The sequence below is a fragment of the Hyperolius riggenbachi genome, chromosome 4 (assembly GCF_040937935.1).
Source record: "Hyperolius riggenbachi isolate aHypRig1 chromosome 4, aHypRig1.pri, whole genome shotgun sequence".
In the NCBI taxonomy this organism is placed as follows: Eukaryota; Metazoa; Chordata; class Amphibia; order Anura; family Hyperoliidae; genus Hyperolius; species Hyperolius riggenbachi.
Genome location: NC_090649.1, coordinates 363,139,497 through 363,156,488, shown reverse-complemented (window position 1 = coordinate 363,156,488; position 16,992 = coordinate 363,139,497). Strand labels below are relative to the sequence as shown.

The window sequence follows — 16,992 nt, the reverse complement described above, 5'->3', positions numbered from 1 at the left end:
GCCTTTGCATCTTTTGATCATTTCCTCTGCTTTACCGACCTAATTACCGAATGTTTTAGACCAGGTCTAAAAACAGGTCTAAAATATTACACCAAACCATCAGTAGACTGATTTAGTGTGAAAGGACCCTTGCCACTCCTCTAGATGTTAAAGTACCCCTGAACTGTATCAAAAGTGTAAAATAAAGCCCACGGTGCGCTAAATTAGCTTTCACTTAATGGCCTGGCATTGCTCGTTGTTATAGGGGTCCCCTCTGTTCCCTGTCCCTGGTCCTCAGTTTCTTTGGCTGAAGATCATGTCAAAGAAACTACTTCCCATTGCCTCATAAAAATCGTGAAAGCAAAGTGCTCATTTATGAACGTGTTCTTTCACTGCGCAGGTGCAGTCCCGGACTCACGCCTGCTCAGTTCAATCATTGCTCAGCACCACTCAGAAATACTTCCGGGCAGCTGCAAAGGAGCGGGGACATATCGGGGGGGGGGGGGGGGGGGGGAGGGGTTGGGTGAGTCTCAGCGTAATGCGCAAAGGATCATTTATCCCAGCATGAGCTTAATCTCACACTTTTACCACAGTACAGGGGTACTTTAACCCTTTTTTTTTACTGATTTCTGAAAACTTACCTACTCATTTAAGGTCAATGCCTAACCCTTAACACTTCCCTCAGTGTTAACCCCCTTCTGATGTTTAACTATACCCCCCAATATTAACGCTTTCTAGACACTCAACTCTAACCTCCTCCCTGAAAGATAACCACTTCCTGTTGTCTAATGCTGATCTCACCCTTTAATGTCAACTCCTTTCCGACTCCTAACCCTAACTTCCTCCCTTAATATTAGCAGTTTCCCAAACTTAAGCCCTAACATTCCCTATTAAATGTTAACTAATTTCCTGATTTCTAGCCCTGACTTCCTAACTCTAGGCAATATACCTAACCTACCACAGTAGTATCTAACATTAACCCTTCTAAGTGATACATAACCATAATTGAACAAGAATAAAAAATGGTGAGGGCTGCAGTGATCAGAAAGTGAGCTTCACTTTTACATGGTAGTGAATACCCCTATAGAAGCTTAACAGAGTTGGACCTCTCTAATTGTCCATCAATAACAGCATGTCAGCAATCTCTTAAAGCACGGGGCTTGTTGCAGGACAGTGAATTCTAGGATACAGACAAAATGTACCAAATGTAATCATAATGTTTATTATGCCCTCATTTGGGTACATTTTATGGATAGGTAGACTAAAAGGTGCAGACTGCAGCTTTATAGTAATTTTACACTGTTAATAAATATAATTAAAATATTAAGAGCTAACATGCTTTCTTTTCATATTGCAGTTGAACAACCAGAGCCTGCAAAGGTGACACTGAACGGTGAACAGGAAGAAAACATGGAGGTTGTTCCAAATAGCACCACTGCAAAAGAGAATGGAAGGGAAGACGGTCAGGTGGAGGCACCAGAAACCATTGAAGCAGCACCAGTGTCTGAAGCAAAAACAGAGTCCCCAGAGCAAGCAAATGAAACTCAATCAAGTGAAGTTGGATTCAAAAAAGTATTCAAGTTTGTTGGATTCAAGTTCACAGTGAAAAAAGAAAAGGTTGAAAAAACTGAACCTGTGCAACTGCTAACTGTAAAAAAAGATGAAGCTGAAGTAAATGGCACTAGCAACCATGAGGAGCATGTTGATACTACAGATGAGGGAAAGACCGAAACACAGCAGGAAACCAAAAATATTGTCCAACAGACAGAAAGTCCAGCTGATGCTCCCCAGGATGTAGAAAGTCCATGTGAAGGGCCTACTGAGGCACAAAACAAAGAAGCATCACCTACTGTGGCACAAAACAAAGAAGAATCACCTACTGAGGAACAAAACAAAGAAGCATCACCTACTGAGGAACAAAACAAAGCATCACCTACTGAGGAACAAAACAAAGAAGCATCACCTAATGAGCCACAAAAGAAAGAAGCAGAAGTGGAAAAAGATAAAAAATCTCCAGAGTCTCCAACAAATACAGTTGTTACTGAAACTTCTTCCCCATTCAGGAGATTTTTTACACAAGGTTGGGCAGGTCTTAGGAAAAAGACAAGTTTTAAGAAATCAAAGGAAGAAGACCATCAAGAAGTAGAAAAACACATCAATATTGAGCAGAAGGAAAAGACAGAAATATCTGAAGTGCTGAAAGAGGAGACTACAAAAGAAATAACTGAAGAACAATCTGTTCCTGAAGATTTAAGTTTAGCTGCAAGCGAAGAGCAAACTGAAAATAACACTGAGATTTCTTTAGAAGAATTTAAAGCAGAGGAAGCAGTTCCTGATAAAACAGAAGAACAAAACACAGATGAGACTGTAAAAGTAGATGAGGTCATAGAGTCAGAAGAACTAAAAGTAGAAATAGTACCTGAAGATGTTACCACTGCTCCATGTCAATCAGTTGAGGTAAAAGCTGACACTGAAACTTTGGAAGTTGGCCTTGAAAGCCAGATAACCACAACAATTACTCCATCTGTAGAAGTAACAAATGAATTACAGCCAGAGGCAGCACGCGAATCTGACGCACCTGCCATCGATCAGTTGATTTCCAGTACTGAAAGTACTGAGCAGGAAAAAAGCCAAGAAGTCATTATTACTGAAGCTGAACTGTTATCATCACAAGAGAAAGTCAAAGTCCAAGGAAGTCCTTTGAAAAAGCTTTTTAGCAGCTCTGGGTTAAGGAAACTGTCAGGGAAAAAAAGTAAGAGTAAGAAAGAGGATGATACTAAAATAGACACAACTGCAGAACCTGCATCTGCTTCAGCTGAGTCACCAGAAGCTGCAGAGCTGGATGGTGGAGATAGCTCACCTTCTTCTCCTGATGAATCAGGTGAAACATCTCCTACAGAAAAGTTAGCTGAGGAGGGACCACAGACCACAGAAACAGAAGGAGAAGGAGCAACGTCTGATGGTGAAAGAAAAAAAGATGGAATTACACCATGGGCCTCTTTTAAAAAGCTTGTTACACCAAAACGGCGTCCAAAGCGACCATCTGAAAGTGATAAGGAAGATGAGCCTGAGAAAGCAAAAACTTCAACCATGTCCTCTACTGATAGTGCTGGTTCAGCTGAAAATCAAGAAGAAACCAAAGAAACCGTTGAAGATCAAAAACTTGAGAAAAGCACAGAAGAAAATAAAAAGAAAGCTGATAGTTCTGTTTCTTGGGATGCCTTAATATGCGTTGGCTCCTCTAAGAAACGAGCTAGAAAGACTTCTGATTCAGATGAAGAGGAAGTTCAGAAATCTCAGGAGGAAAGCAAAAAAGCTGAGGGTGAAGCAGTACAAACTAAAGAGGTTGACTCTGAAAGTCCTATTACAAGCTCACAAGAACAGCAAGTCCAAGAAAGCCCATCTCCTGATCAGGCTAGCAGTCCTACTGAAGGAGATGGAGTATCTACCTGGCAGTCTTTTAAAAGACTTGTAACACCTAGACGAAAATCAAGAACCAAAGTAGAAGAGAAAATTGATGAAACTGCTGCAGGATCCAATGCAGAACAATCTACATCAGAAGGTGAGGCTGGCAAGGAAGAATCTTGGGTATCATTTAAAAAATTGATACCTGGAAGAAAGAAGAAAAAGTCAGATGCCAAACAGGAGCAGGCACCCTTCAGTGCTGATCAACAAGTAAATGAAAATGCTGAAGATGACTCTGATGAACCTGCAGTAGTTCCTTTAGCAGAATTTGATGCTGCGGAGTTAGAAAAGCTTGATGCCCAGAAGTCTCTTGTAGAGTCTCTTCCTATTGATGTTTCAGGGGAACCAAACATGTCTTTAGAAAAACCCAGCGAAGAACTCATTCATGCAGTTACAGTGACTTTAATAGAGGGCGAAAGGGCAGTCACCAGTCTGGAAGAAAGATCTCCATCCTGGATTAGTGCAAAGGTTGCAGAGACTATTGAGCATGCAAAGGAAGTTGAAGAGACCACAGAAAAAATTAAAACAGAAATTACTATTGAAGAAACAGTTGTGTTTAGCACAGTTTCACAAGTAATGTCAGAAGCGCAAAGTGCTCTAATCAATGAGGTGGAATTAACTTCAGAAGCATTAACTGCTCTGGAAGAAGCAATTGAAACATCATGTGCGGAAGAGACAACTGAAATGCTGACTGCTGTTTCACAGTTAGGTGAATCAGTTGTTTCTACAGAGCAAGCTACACCTGTGCCAGAAGAAGAAGATGTAAGTGTGAATAATTTGAAAGAAGAGAAACAGCATGTTGATGATATACTATATGCAGTTGCTGAAAGTGCAAAACTTGCATCTGACTTCCTACATCAAGAAACTGGTAACATCAATGTTGTTTCCAATGTGCCACTAAATCTAGAATGTGAAATCCAGGAAATAAACACAGGAGATGGTATTGCTATTCTGACTAAAAACATAGCTCTAGAATCCATAGAAGAGGAGATTAAAACAAGCTTCTCTCTTCCTGCTGAGCAAGATGTTGAGGCAGTCATCATTGCTGTTACTGAGAAAGTGCTTGAATGTGATTCCATTGCTTTAAAGGAAATTGTTCAAGATACATCTGAGCAGAAAGTTGAAGAGTTTGTTGAAGAAAGTATAAAGGAAAGTTCTTTTGTATTCATACAGAATCAAGCTGTTGCCCATATTGATAAAGATAAATTTGTGTCTGTTATAGAGAAGGTTAGTGAAAGCACTATTATTACTGCCACTGATCAGGATACAGAAAGCCTCTCTGTGTCAGCTGAGAAACAAAGTGAAAAGTATGTTGGTTATGTAAGTACAGAGAAACTTGTTGAAGATTTAGAAACTTGTGCTGAAGTGACAATAGAAACCCTGGAGAGCAGTAATACCGAAGCAGTACTAGTTGAAGAACTCTCTACCAATCTGGAGTCTATTTCCATTGAGTCTTCTGAAGGAAAAGCTGAAGCACCTTTTTCCAGTCCTGTCCATTCAGAGAAGGATTCTAAGATGGAAATTCCATTTGCAGTTGAGTCTAGTGAAGAAGTTGCTATTTCACTTGAGAATCAGCTTCATACTGATGAAAATCCATCCTCGTCACTTAATGTACATGTTGAAGAAATTGTGTGTTCCAAAGTTCAAGCTGAATTAAGTGAACCACTCTCAAAGGAAGTGAATCTTGAAGAAAAAGCTCTGCTGCTAAATGAACTGCAGAGTGAAAAAGCTTTTGCTGTGTCAGAGACAGAGCAGACTGAAGAAACTTTAATTAAGTTAAGCAAGGAGATGGTTGCAGAAGTTCTTCCTATGTCATCTGAGGTGCCAGCTAAACAATACTCTGCTGTATCGCTTGAAGTCAAGATAAATGAAGGTGCTAATGTGAAAGGTGAGGCGGATGCTGTGGAAAGTGCCTCAACTGAAGTTCAGGTGGAAGAAAGTTCTCCTGTGTCAAGAGAGGTTCAGGCTGATGAAGGTGTTCCTATGGTTGAAGAAAGTTCCACTTTAGAAAGTAAATTACAGTCTAAAGAGGTTGCTCTAGTTACAGTTGAAGAACAGTCTGCAGAAGGTGTGTCAAATGATGTGCACAGTGAAGAAGATATTCATGTTGTAACTGATGTGCAGGGTGAGAAAGATGCTTCTTTGTCAATGGAAGTGCAGTCTAAAGAAGCTTTATCTGTAACTGCTGAGGTGCTAGCAGAAGAAAGTGTTTCTGAGGCTGAGTTGCAGGCTGAAGATGGTGCCCTTGTGACAGTTGAGGTGAAGGTTGAAGAAAGTTCTCCCAAGACAACTAAGTTGCAGACAGTAGATTATGTTTCAGTTACAGATGAAATGCAAGCTGAAGAAAGTGTCGTTGTAGCAGCTAAAGCACCTGAAGAAAATATTGTTGTGTCAAGTGAAGTGTTGACTGAAAAAGGCACCCCTGTGCCATGTGATATGCTGGATTCTGAATACGTCACTGTGGAGACTGAATTGAAGGCTGATGAAGATGTCTCGGTGCTGACTGATGTCCAGAGTGAAGAAGGTGTTTGTGTGTTAACTGACTTTAAAGTACAAGAAAGTGATGTGCAAGGAGAGTTTATTTCCATGGCAAACAAAGTGGAGATTGCAGTCCTCTCTTTTTTGACTGAAGAGAAATCTGAAGGTGCTCTTCCAGTGTCATCTGAGAGGAAAGTTGAAGAAAGTGCCACTGCACATGCTCATAGTGAAACAGAAGATACTTCTGTGTCAGCTAAGATAGAAGATGAAGAAATTACTGATGAGTTAGCTAAAGGACTGGTTGAAAAAGAAGCTATTGAAGAAAAGGCTAAGGAAGATGTTCTTGTTCCAGATGAGACACAGGCTATTGAAGTTGCATCCATTTCAGCTGTGAGGCAATCTGAAATTGATATGCCATCTAAAGAGCAAGCTGAAGATGTGCTAATTTTACCAGCTGAAGAGCCCACTGCTGGTACCAAAGAGCAAGTTGAAGAGGTTATCATCTTATCAGCTGAAGAGCCCACTGCTGATACTAAAGAGAAAGCTGAGGATGTTGTCATTTTATCAGCTGAAGAGCCCACAGCTGATACTAAAGAGCAAGATGAAGATGTTGTCATATTAACAACTGAAGAGCCCACTGCTGGTACCAAAGAGCAGGTTGAAAATGTTATAATTTTATCAGCCGAAGAGCCTACTGCTGACACTAAAGAACAAGCTGAAGATGTAATTGTAACAGCTGAAGAGCCAACTGCTGGTACCAAAGAGCAAGCTGAAGATGTTATCAGTTTACCAACTGAAGAACCCACTGCTGATACTAAAGAGCAAGCTGAAGATGTAATTTTAACAGCTGAAGAGCCCACTGCTGGTACCAAAGAGCAAATTGAAGATGTTATAGTTTTACCAGCTAAAGAGTCCACTGCTGATACTAAAGAGCAAGCTGAAGATGTTGTCATTTTAACAGCTGAAGAGCCAACTGCTGATACTAAAGAGGAAGCTGAAGATGTTATTTCAACAGCTGAAGAGCCCCCTGCTGGTACAAAAGAGCAAGCTGAAGATGTTATCGTTTTACCAGCTGAAGAGCCCACTGCAGATACTAAAGAGCAAGCTGAAAATGTTGTCATTTTAACAGCTGAAGAGCCCACTGCAGATACTAAAGTGCAAGCTGAAGATGTTGTAATTTTAACAGCTGAAGAGCCCACTGCAGATACTAAAGTGCAAGCTGAAGATGTTATCATTTTAACAGCCGAAGAGCCTACTGCAGATACTAAAGTACAAGCTGAAGATGTTGTAATTTTAACAGCTGAAGAGCCCACTGCTGGTACCAAAGTACAAGCTGAAGAGCACACTGGTAGTACCACTGAATCAACTGAAAAAGAAGTCCCTGTATCAGATGAACCTCAGGCTGAACAGCATGTTCCTGAAGCACATGCTGAGGAAGTTGCAGATGCAGTAGAGGTAGGAAATGAAGAAAAGTTCAGTAATGAAATGCAAAGGGAATGTTTTTTGAATAAAGAAGATTCTGAAGTAAATGTCCTTTCTGTAAATGATGAAGGTGAAAAAGAAAGTGGTTCTTGTCAGGACAAAGAGCAACCTAAAGAGTGTATTGAAATAAGTGCTATAGAAAATGTCATTGCTGTTCTGGATATTGATACATCTGGTTCCTGTGCTGTAAGTGACCCTTTGGATATCAACGTCATGCCTTCTCTGCCTCCCCATGAAGACACAGTTGAGTCAGGAGACCATACAGATGAATCTGATGTAGCTAAAACTGACTCTGCAACCTTGAAAACTGAGGTGATTTTAGATCAGCTGTCTCTGGTTCAAGAGGAAGTTACAGAAGTGAAAGAGGAAGTAATCACCTCTGATATTCCAGAGATTGAAAGCTCAGAGGCTAGCAAGACGTCTGAGCCAGTAACTGCTGCTTTTGTAGAAGAAAGAGTGTTAGGAGAAACTGTAAAGCCAATTGAAACAACTGCAGATAATATACAGATTTTTGAAGAGACTGGTGAGAACTTGCCATCAGAAGAAGTAACATCAGAGGACTTGCACACTGTTGTGGAGACTGTGACCCAGAAAGCTGCAGCTATTGTAGATGCGGCAATTGAAGCTGCAACAAACTGTTTTGTGGTGGATGCAAGCAGCCAAGATGAAACGATTATTAAGACCACTTTGTGTACAGAAGAACTAAGGGAAGAAACAACTGTTGAAACTGTTATTGTTGAATCACACAGTATCACCACTGTAGAAAATGTAACTGAAACTACAGAAAAAAGAGTTGTACAAATTATACTTGACGTTGATTGCAACAGTGTGGAAGAACAGAATGAAGCCTCCTTTGAGCATGTTTCCCAAGTTCAAGAACCTGAACCTTCATGTAAACCTATTAATGTTGATATTTCTACGGCTTCTGAAGAACAAGAACGACAGGGTGTATCTGGTTTAGATGATTCTCAAAAGGACTTGTTTGTTGTGAGAGTAGAGGTACAAAACAAAAGCGATGAAAGTGAAGCAAGCGATTTAAATAAATCCCTAACTAAACAGTGCAGTGTTACACAAGCTACAAATTTGGTGAACCAAGAATCAGCAGAAACTCCACTGACCCCAAAGAATGAAATCAAGCCATTGACTCCTACCGACATTCAAGAGGAAGATATTCACAAAACAACTACCAAGACTGAGTCTTCTGATACAAGCACACAAGAAAAGGCACAGACTGTGGAGTCCTGAGAACGAATGTAAGTGAAATTTATTCCATATTCTGTAATAATTAATTTACAGTACGTAATAGGTACCAGAAATGACATTGATGTTAGGATATGGTTAGACAAACGATTTCATAATTCTAAAGTCCTTATGCTTATTGCTCCACCCAGAGCCTCCCGAGTGGAGAGTAGAACAGAACAACCTCACACTGCCTTTAAGTTTCATTGAGCATACCTGATCAGCGTTCTGCAGAACACATTACTGTTTTTTTTTTATTTAACTTTTATTAATCATTGGATAGAATAAGAGTTGCAATTTCTGCCAGACAGTCACGGCTGATAGAAATTCTACCTCATTTCACCCTTTGGGCCTGATTCATTAAGCAGCGCTGCTAAAGCAGCACAGCTTAATGAGCCATAGTGTGCCTTATGCACACCTTACATAGCAGAGCTCGCTGCCATCTATGTAAGGAGTGTGCCTTCCTTAGTTACGCGCATTGCTTCCTCAGCAATGCGCGTAACATTAACTGCAGGAGACCCTGCTTCTGTGAAATATCGCTATCGTGGCCACGACTGAAGTATTGCGGTAGCGATGCTTCACAGAAACAGGGCCACCGGCAGTTAATGTTACGCGCATTTCTAAGGAAGCAATGCACGTAACTAAGGAAGGCACACTCCTTACATGGCAGCGAGCACTGCTATGTAAGGTGTGCTTAGGGTGCACTGCGGCTCATTAAGCTGCGCTGCTTTAGCAGTGCTGCTTGATGAATCTTGCCCTTTCTCTGCTAATTTACCCCTCTTCCTGCTGAGACAGGAAATGGGGACATTTTATAGGTTTATATAGTTTGAACTTTTTTCTGCACTGTCCAATACTAAAAATTTAGGATTAATTTAAAACCATTAATTGCCCCATCCTTTAAGCCTGTAGAGGTGCTTTAATAAAATGTCTTTTCAGTTTTAAATAGTGTGAACATATATGCATTTAAAGAGGAACATTACCCTGGGATTGAACCCCATTCCAATCAGTAGCTGAAACCCCCTTTCCCATGAGAAATCTTTACCTTTTCTCGAATAGATCATTAGGGGGTTCTGAAATTGTGATAACCCTTCCCACAGTGTCATGGCCATGGTCATAACAGTTTCCTTTCTGTGAATCTTGTTGCATTTTGGCAAATAATGGCTGTTTCCAACTGCAAAGCAACCAGTTTCCCCTTCTGTGCATATGCATGTCTATAAAAAAAAATTACTTTTTAGCCTATCGCATTGTTAGTGGATGTAGTTATACAGTAGATAATGGCAGTTGGTACTGTCTAGTTTTTTTTCTAATCTACCAGCAGTAAAGCTGATTACGTGCAGACTCATATGCACAAATTACATGGCGAATATCAATCATTTCTTGATCTCTCTTCTATGTTTGAACTTCTCACTTTGCAATCTATTGATTTATTTTTTTCACCCACCACTATTTTTCAGTAACGTTCCTCTTTAAAGCTGTTACTTTTTTAAAACCTTGTTCATACCCAAGTATATTGCAGGATGGTTTTTATGGTTCATCAACCCACTAGAAATATAGTATATAAAAAGTCAGCACTGTTTCTTTTCATTTATGTGAATTAATTTTATTCTCACCATTTTGTTGTTTAAGAAAATCCCTATCTGCTTAGTTTCTAAAGGCATGGTCCCATTCGGTTAAGTTGAATGGTAATTATATCATGCTGCACAAGGACTTGTCACAACATTATAAGGCAGCTTTGTGCTCCCCTCCCCATCTCACCAGTTTTATGTAGCCAGGATGCCTTCCAATATTGGTAACTAGATGTGTACCCCCTAGTATTAGGTAGCCCCAGGTAATTCCTCAGTATAGGTAGCCAGAAAAGTACCTTAGTATAGGTAGTCAGAGGGGCCCCCAGTATTAAGTGGCACCCCCCTGTGTAGGTAGGCAGAAGTAGCCTTCTCAGGATAGGCAGCCCCGGTATAGGTAGCCAGAGGGTCAAACAGTATAGGTAGAGAGAAGTAGCATCACCCCCATTATAAATAGCCAGAGCCCCCCCCCCCCCCCCCCCCCAGTGTTGGTAGCCAGATGTGACTCATCCCTCCTATGCAGAGAAGAGGGAGTGGAGCACATGAGAGAAGTCACTCACCTCTACAGGCTCCACTGATGAACTACCTTCTCAAGGCTTCCTTGTCTCTATAATTAGAACACTGTGGTCATGGAGACAGGGATCCTGGAGACAGTAGATTGCTGATGGAACCTGCAGAGGTCAGTCACTTCTCTTATATGCTCTGCTTGCACTACTCTCCACCTCAGGGGGAACAGCACAAACCCCCTTATTGCCGCCACTCACATGGGGCTGCCCTTGGCCAAGGACCCCATAGTAGCCACTTTGGCTACTATCATGATCCCTATGAAATTGGCCAAGACCATCTAGACAGATGCACAGGGCTTTGTGGATGTGCAGAGTGTATGGGGAGGTAGCAGTTTTGGGGGAAGGAGTTACATCACACTGCTATAAGCAAGTTCAACCACATAATTACAGCAAAAACAAACTCAGTAAGGCCCCACTTCCAGAGAATCTGAGTAAAAAAAGATAACCAAGTCCGACGAAGGCTTAATATAAGCTGAAAGCTCACTTCTTATTCATCTCTAAGTTAGCCAATAATTGGTATCATCCTGATTCAAAACTCCTGGCAAAAAGATAACAAACCCAAACAAAAAAAAAATCAGAAGCCTACAAATTCTGATACAAAACAAGATTTTAAATAACCCATATAATATTTATTGAACAATAACTGCGCACAAAAATAACATAACCTTTCCTTTTAAGGCTTTTAAAAACAATCCTAATGTCCTGTATAGTCAGTGGGAAACATCCAGCCTCTGAAACCAAAAGTTATGTGATCTGCTATAATATTCTAGAATTTAGAAAAGTTAAAGTGCTCTCCTCTCAATCTCCTAGCTATGCAAAAATATTGTTAGATAGATCAGGATAACAAATGCCATGAATAACTGGATCACTATAACCAATCGGGGAGTGCGCCTATTAGACAAGTGAATCAATAAACTAGCACATCGCACAACAGTCAGTGTGAGCAAGTCCCTCTAAAATTCACAGTCCCATGCAGTTAAAGCATTCAACTTATGTACACCACATAGTCTCTTTGTCCCAGCTCTGGTATCACCGGATTCCCAGGCTGACCTGTTACAGGCCAGCACATACGCATATGGCTATGCCACTCAGACGGGATCAGGTTCCTGCAGGCTCTCCTCAAGTGTACACGTAAAAGCAAACAGACTCCAAATAGTGTGATACTGTTTCCATCAGCATATCCCTGCACTCCTCCACCTGTGTGATCCTGGAAACTACACCTCACCATCCACCTTTCACCGGCAGGCAACCCATGCTCCTTAAGAGATATATTAGGTGACCCAGCACAGACCAGCAATCTCGCTCGTGTAACCAGCACCTCCTCTGATGTTCTTGCCGTCCCCAGCTCCTCAGCTTTTCATAGCTCTTAAAACTCAGTGAGGTATCCACATAGGGTAATACGGTTTTATTGTAAAAAAATAAATAAATTAAAAAGTGCACTCACAATTTGTAGTTTAAAATGCGCATAACAAAGTTGACACGTGTCCTGTGCATCTCCACGCGGAGCTTGGGCAGCAGTGGAGAGCCACAGGACACGTAAGTGTACTTCTTTTTATGTTTTTTACAATAAAACAGTATTACCCTATGTGGATACCTCTCTGAGTTTAAAGGGGTGAAGCAAGCTGAGGAGTTGGGGATGCCAAGAACACCAGAGGAAGTGGTTACACAAGGGAGATTGCTGGCCTGTGTTCTGGGTCAGCTAATATATCTGGTAGAGACGAGGGAGAAGGCAATATGGATTATGTATTGATGAAGAGAGACAGCAAAGTCCTCAGGAACTTTGTAATGGCTTGACTGTCCAAGTTGCATATTTTTTTTCTATAAAAGCATCTTATTAGCTTTGTATATAGGAACAAGTGGAAAGGCTGCTGCACTCACATTTAACACATATGAGAGCTGGGAAATAGAAGCCAAACTTCGAGAATCCAGGAAAAATCCCGCTGCACCAGATGGTGGGATATTGTCAAAAAACCTTTATTAGTAACCCATCATCAAAGTAGCATACAAAAGCTCACACGTATCGGAGCATCGGCTCCTTAATCATAGCTTTTCCTGGATTCCTGGGATTTTTCCTGCATTCTCATAGCTTTGTATATCTTTGTGTTGCAATTAGTGCTGATGGTACTATGTTCACTGCCCCATTGCCTGATAAGGATAATAACTATGTAAAAATGAATTGCAATGACTGAGGTAACTTGAGGAACACCTTTATGTCATGTCTGCTTGTTTTCAGGTTTTCAGCCAGTTTGCAGGATTTTAGGCTGCAGATTCATCTAGTATCTTCTATTCATGCATGCTTAATATTGTTGGCAAAAAAAGCTGTTTATTTCTGGCACCAATACTAAACGTTGATTTGCTTTGCTTTTCAGGTAGTAATCCAGCAATACTGAATATATGAGAATGTGAAAACTGTAATGTGAAAAGCTGATTTGGAAGAATGGAGCACATCAGCCCTCACTTAGAAGATTATTTGACAATCCTGAGGTTTCACCGGGAGCTGTGATCAACCATCGTCCCCTAGTTTTAAAGTGATGACTCTTCTCAATGATTTTTCTAATGTTGTTTGAAAGGCTAAACTGTAAGAGTAGGCTGTGGAGCTGTATTTCCATTTGCCTTTCCAGGGTACCTGCTGCAAAAGCCTTTTTATGTTTGCCTTAACGCTGTATGTTTAGTGAGTCTGCAAGTGGCTGCAAGAGTACAACCAGATGCCTGTAGACACGACAAGAAATGAAGGGGAGTAGCAAGGAAAATGTTCAGGCGTCAACCTGGATACATGGAAGTACTCCTGTACTCAATTAATGGAGTGTCATAGCAATAAAATCAAGGTTTCAGGCTCTGCTTGATAAAGGGCAGATGAAGCCAGGAACATTGTGTGTTTCTTGCTATGACACTTCTTGAAAGAAGAACAGCAGTATCCAGGTTGAGTCCCAGACACATTCCTTGCTGCTCTACCTAGACTCTAGGTCCTAGAGTAGATTTGGGTGTGTCTAGTAGATACTCTGGGATACTTGATAAGCTTTTGGACCGATTCTCGCCTCACCTAACATTGCAGAAATGAAGGGGACCCCATGTGTATTTGTGTATATCTTAAAACCTGTTTCTCATTTTATTGTATATTTCCTTTTTCAAGTACATATGTAATAAAGAAGAGAAAACAGCAAACTAGTAAAGCGTACAATGCCTGTTATCAGGAAATAATTGCATGCGAGCTCAATAAGTATAGCTGCAGCTTTCCTTAAAAAAAGGACAATTCCTTTAACCAAAGCCTGCCACTAAATCTAAGTTTTCCTTTTCAAGCAGAACTTGGTTTGCTGTTTTAAAGTCTTCTTAAGAAAATTACTGGTTTAAGGAAACAAACTGTAGAAGTCATTGTTTACGGTGACATTTAAATTATTACTCAGTTATTATAAATAATACATACCTATATATTAAGTGCACTATAAATTTTATCAAGACACATTTTGAGCCTTTTGATTTGCTTATTTTCTTTACAAGTCACATATATGATCTGTGTAAGTGCAATTTGCACCTGAATTATCGGTGACAAACGTGACTAAGGTACCTTAAGAGGCCTATTTATAGAGAAGCAACGATCTGATTACAGACTGCAAACTCTTTGATTCCCATCAGATCGCTCTTTTACGATTGTCATATTTATAAAAGGGAGACCTGCTTTGATCACTCACCATAATGACCCTATCCTGTTTGGGTCTCTATTTATTTAAAGTGGAACTAAACTCAGAATTTCCCCTCTGCTGTAAAATATTGGCCACAGCTTGATAACCTTTATGGTCAAAAACATTTTCTTCATTACAATTTATGGAAATCCTAAAAAAGACAAAAGTTTACAAGTGGGTTTCACTTTGCAGGGAGCACTGAAGGAGTTAGGCCTCAGTGTTTACTGTATGAGGAGAGCTGCCTAGACTGCTCATGCAGTCTATTTACAGCTGCTGATAAGACCTAATTAGATACTTTGATTTAGCTAAACAAGCACTCAGAACAGTGGATTTCTTTAACAACTATATGTGGAATAAAGACTTTTTATGTGTACTGAGCAAGAGCTTCGTTCCACTTAAAATGGATTGGAGGCAAAAATCTGCTTGGTCACCAGGATAAAAGGAGCCTCTGTTCAGACACGAAGACCGAGTGTTTAAAAAAGTATGCTGCAGCCAATTATTTTTTCCACTTTAAGGCTGGACCCACACTATAAGCGCTTTTGTGAGTGCTTGCGTATACTTAGCGCTTGCTGAACATCTGTTAAAAAATCGCTCCCATTCACTTTCATTAAAATCGCGGTAAAAATTGTAACGATTACCATTATTACGTACACGAAAAAACGTACGTGCTCACAGCGATTTTTATTGGATTTTTACCACGATTTTAATGAAAATGAATGGGATTGATTTTTTAACCAGCGCTCAGCAACTGCTAATCAAACGCAAGCACTCACAAAAGCGTTTATAGTGTGGATCCGGCCTAATGGTTATGAACTCTACTTCGGTATATAAAGAGTGGTGATCACCCTGATCGCCACGTTATACATAGCAGCATTGTGGAAGTTAATGCAGACGGAACATGCGAAGTGAAAGTGGTGATCGGCGTTCAGGGAGTGATCATTCCTCACTTTTATAAATCTGGGGATTATCAGATCATCAGAAAATCATTATTACTCTGCAGCATGTTTTGTGGCAGTCACTGAGTTTATAAATAGGCCCCTGAGAGGTTGTTTTTCATCTACATTTTGAGTTTGGTTTGGTGGTTCCCACAAATTTTGTGAGGATTCATCTTTTCATTCCCTGGAAGAATTTTGATTGGCTTGATAGAACCATGATCTCTTTTTTATGGGTTTTCATTATGCTTCTGTAAATTTTGCTAAACTGGGATTTATAAACTATATAAGTTTCAATAAAAGTTTTTGCTTTAATTTGTCTTTTTCCTAAAATGTCTGAAAGATGCTGTTAAGCTATACAACATCCTTTAATTGCTTATTCTATTCAGATTTGCAGAGATCAGTGCTGAACTTTTTGATGTTTAAAATGCATTTTTTATTTCGATTTGAAGCCAACTATGAACTGACCAAAACTGAGTGCAAGCCCATATTGCACTTAAAGCGGATCCGAGATGAAAAACGAACTATAACAAGTAACTTGTCTATATATATCTTATCTAAAGTTTACATAGTTTACACAGCAAATATAGCTGCAAACAGCTTCAATAGAATATGATTATTTCTTCCTGTGATACAATGACAGCAGCCATGTTGTTTGTAAACATTACACATTACAAACATATCTGCATCTTGAGCACTCAGTTTGTGACAAAAAACCTAATCCCCCTTCTCCTCCCTCCTCCCACCTGCCTCTGAAATATCTGGCTAGTAATACCTCCCCTCCTCCTGCCCAGACTGGGCTCCCATGAGCCCTTGCTACTGTCTGAAAATGCCTTGGCTCTCTGAAAACCTGTGGGCGAGGCTTGTTTAGTTTATAGGGAATTGGAGTATTAAAACAAAAACAAAAAAGTATTTGGCTTGAGGAATGCCCTATAAACAATAGGAAAGGAACACAATTATGCAATGAGTAAACGTTCATCTCGTATCCACTTTAATTGCAAGCATGCCATTTATACTCTTTTTGCATCCATCATAGGCTGCCTAGATCTTTCTAACCTACAGCATAAATAATGGCTGCACACAGCATTAGGCCAGAAACCCACTAGGAGAAATTTCTAATCGCTAGTGACTTGAAAAAGCTCTTGCTAATGCAATGCTATGGGAGATTTTTTTTATAAAATCACATTCCTCAAGTGGGATCACACCCATAGCATTACATTAGCAAGAGTTTTCAAATCTCTAATCGCTCCTAGTGAGTTTCTGGCCTCATTCATGCTCAACACCTGAGCTATTCCAATCACTGGCAGACAGATCACTTTTAGAACATAACATTGCGACAAAGGTTTGTGCAATGCTAACAAATGTTTTGCATTTTTTTATTATTATTTAAGCAAGTTGAAGCAAAGTGTTTGCCATTTATTCATGCAATATTTACAGCTGAAGGGGAAGGATAGCTAATTTTTTTTAACAAACAATTTCGCATTATACTTGAACCAATGAAGGATATTTAAAAATCACAAAAGATCAAAAGTAAACCTCTCATGAAAGAAGCCGCCTGTTTTGGTAACAAGTGGCAAAAACCTTGCTTCAAGACAGTATGTCAACACCCTGC

General features: G+C 40.1%; 1 protein-coding gene across 2 annotated transcripts in view; it reads left to right on the top strand.

Annotated features, from left to right (window-relative positions):
- The window catches only part of AKAP12 (A-kinase anchoring protein 12), a 268,251-nt gene extending 252,558 nt beyond the window's left edge, over positions 1-15,693 (top strand). For both annotated transcript variants that reach the window (XM_068231967.1, XM_068231968.1), the window contains 2 exons: positions 1,337-8,657; positions 13,141-15,693. In XM_068231967.1, the coding sequence (XP_068088068.1) occupies positions 1,337-8,649 (7,313 nt within the window). In that variant the 3' untranslated portion in view covers positions 8,650-8,657; positions 13,141-15,693. The remainder of the gene's footprint in view (positions 1-1,336; positions 8,658-13,140) is intronic.
- The last annotated feature ends 1,299 nt before the right edge of the window (positions 15,694-16,992 follow it).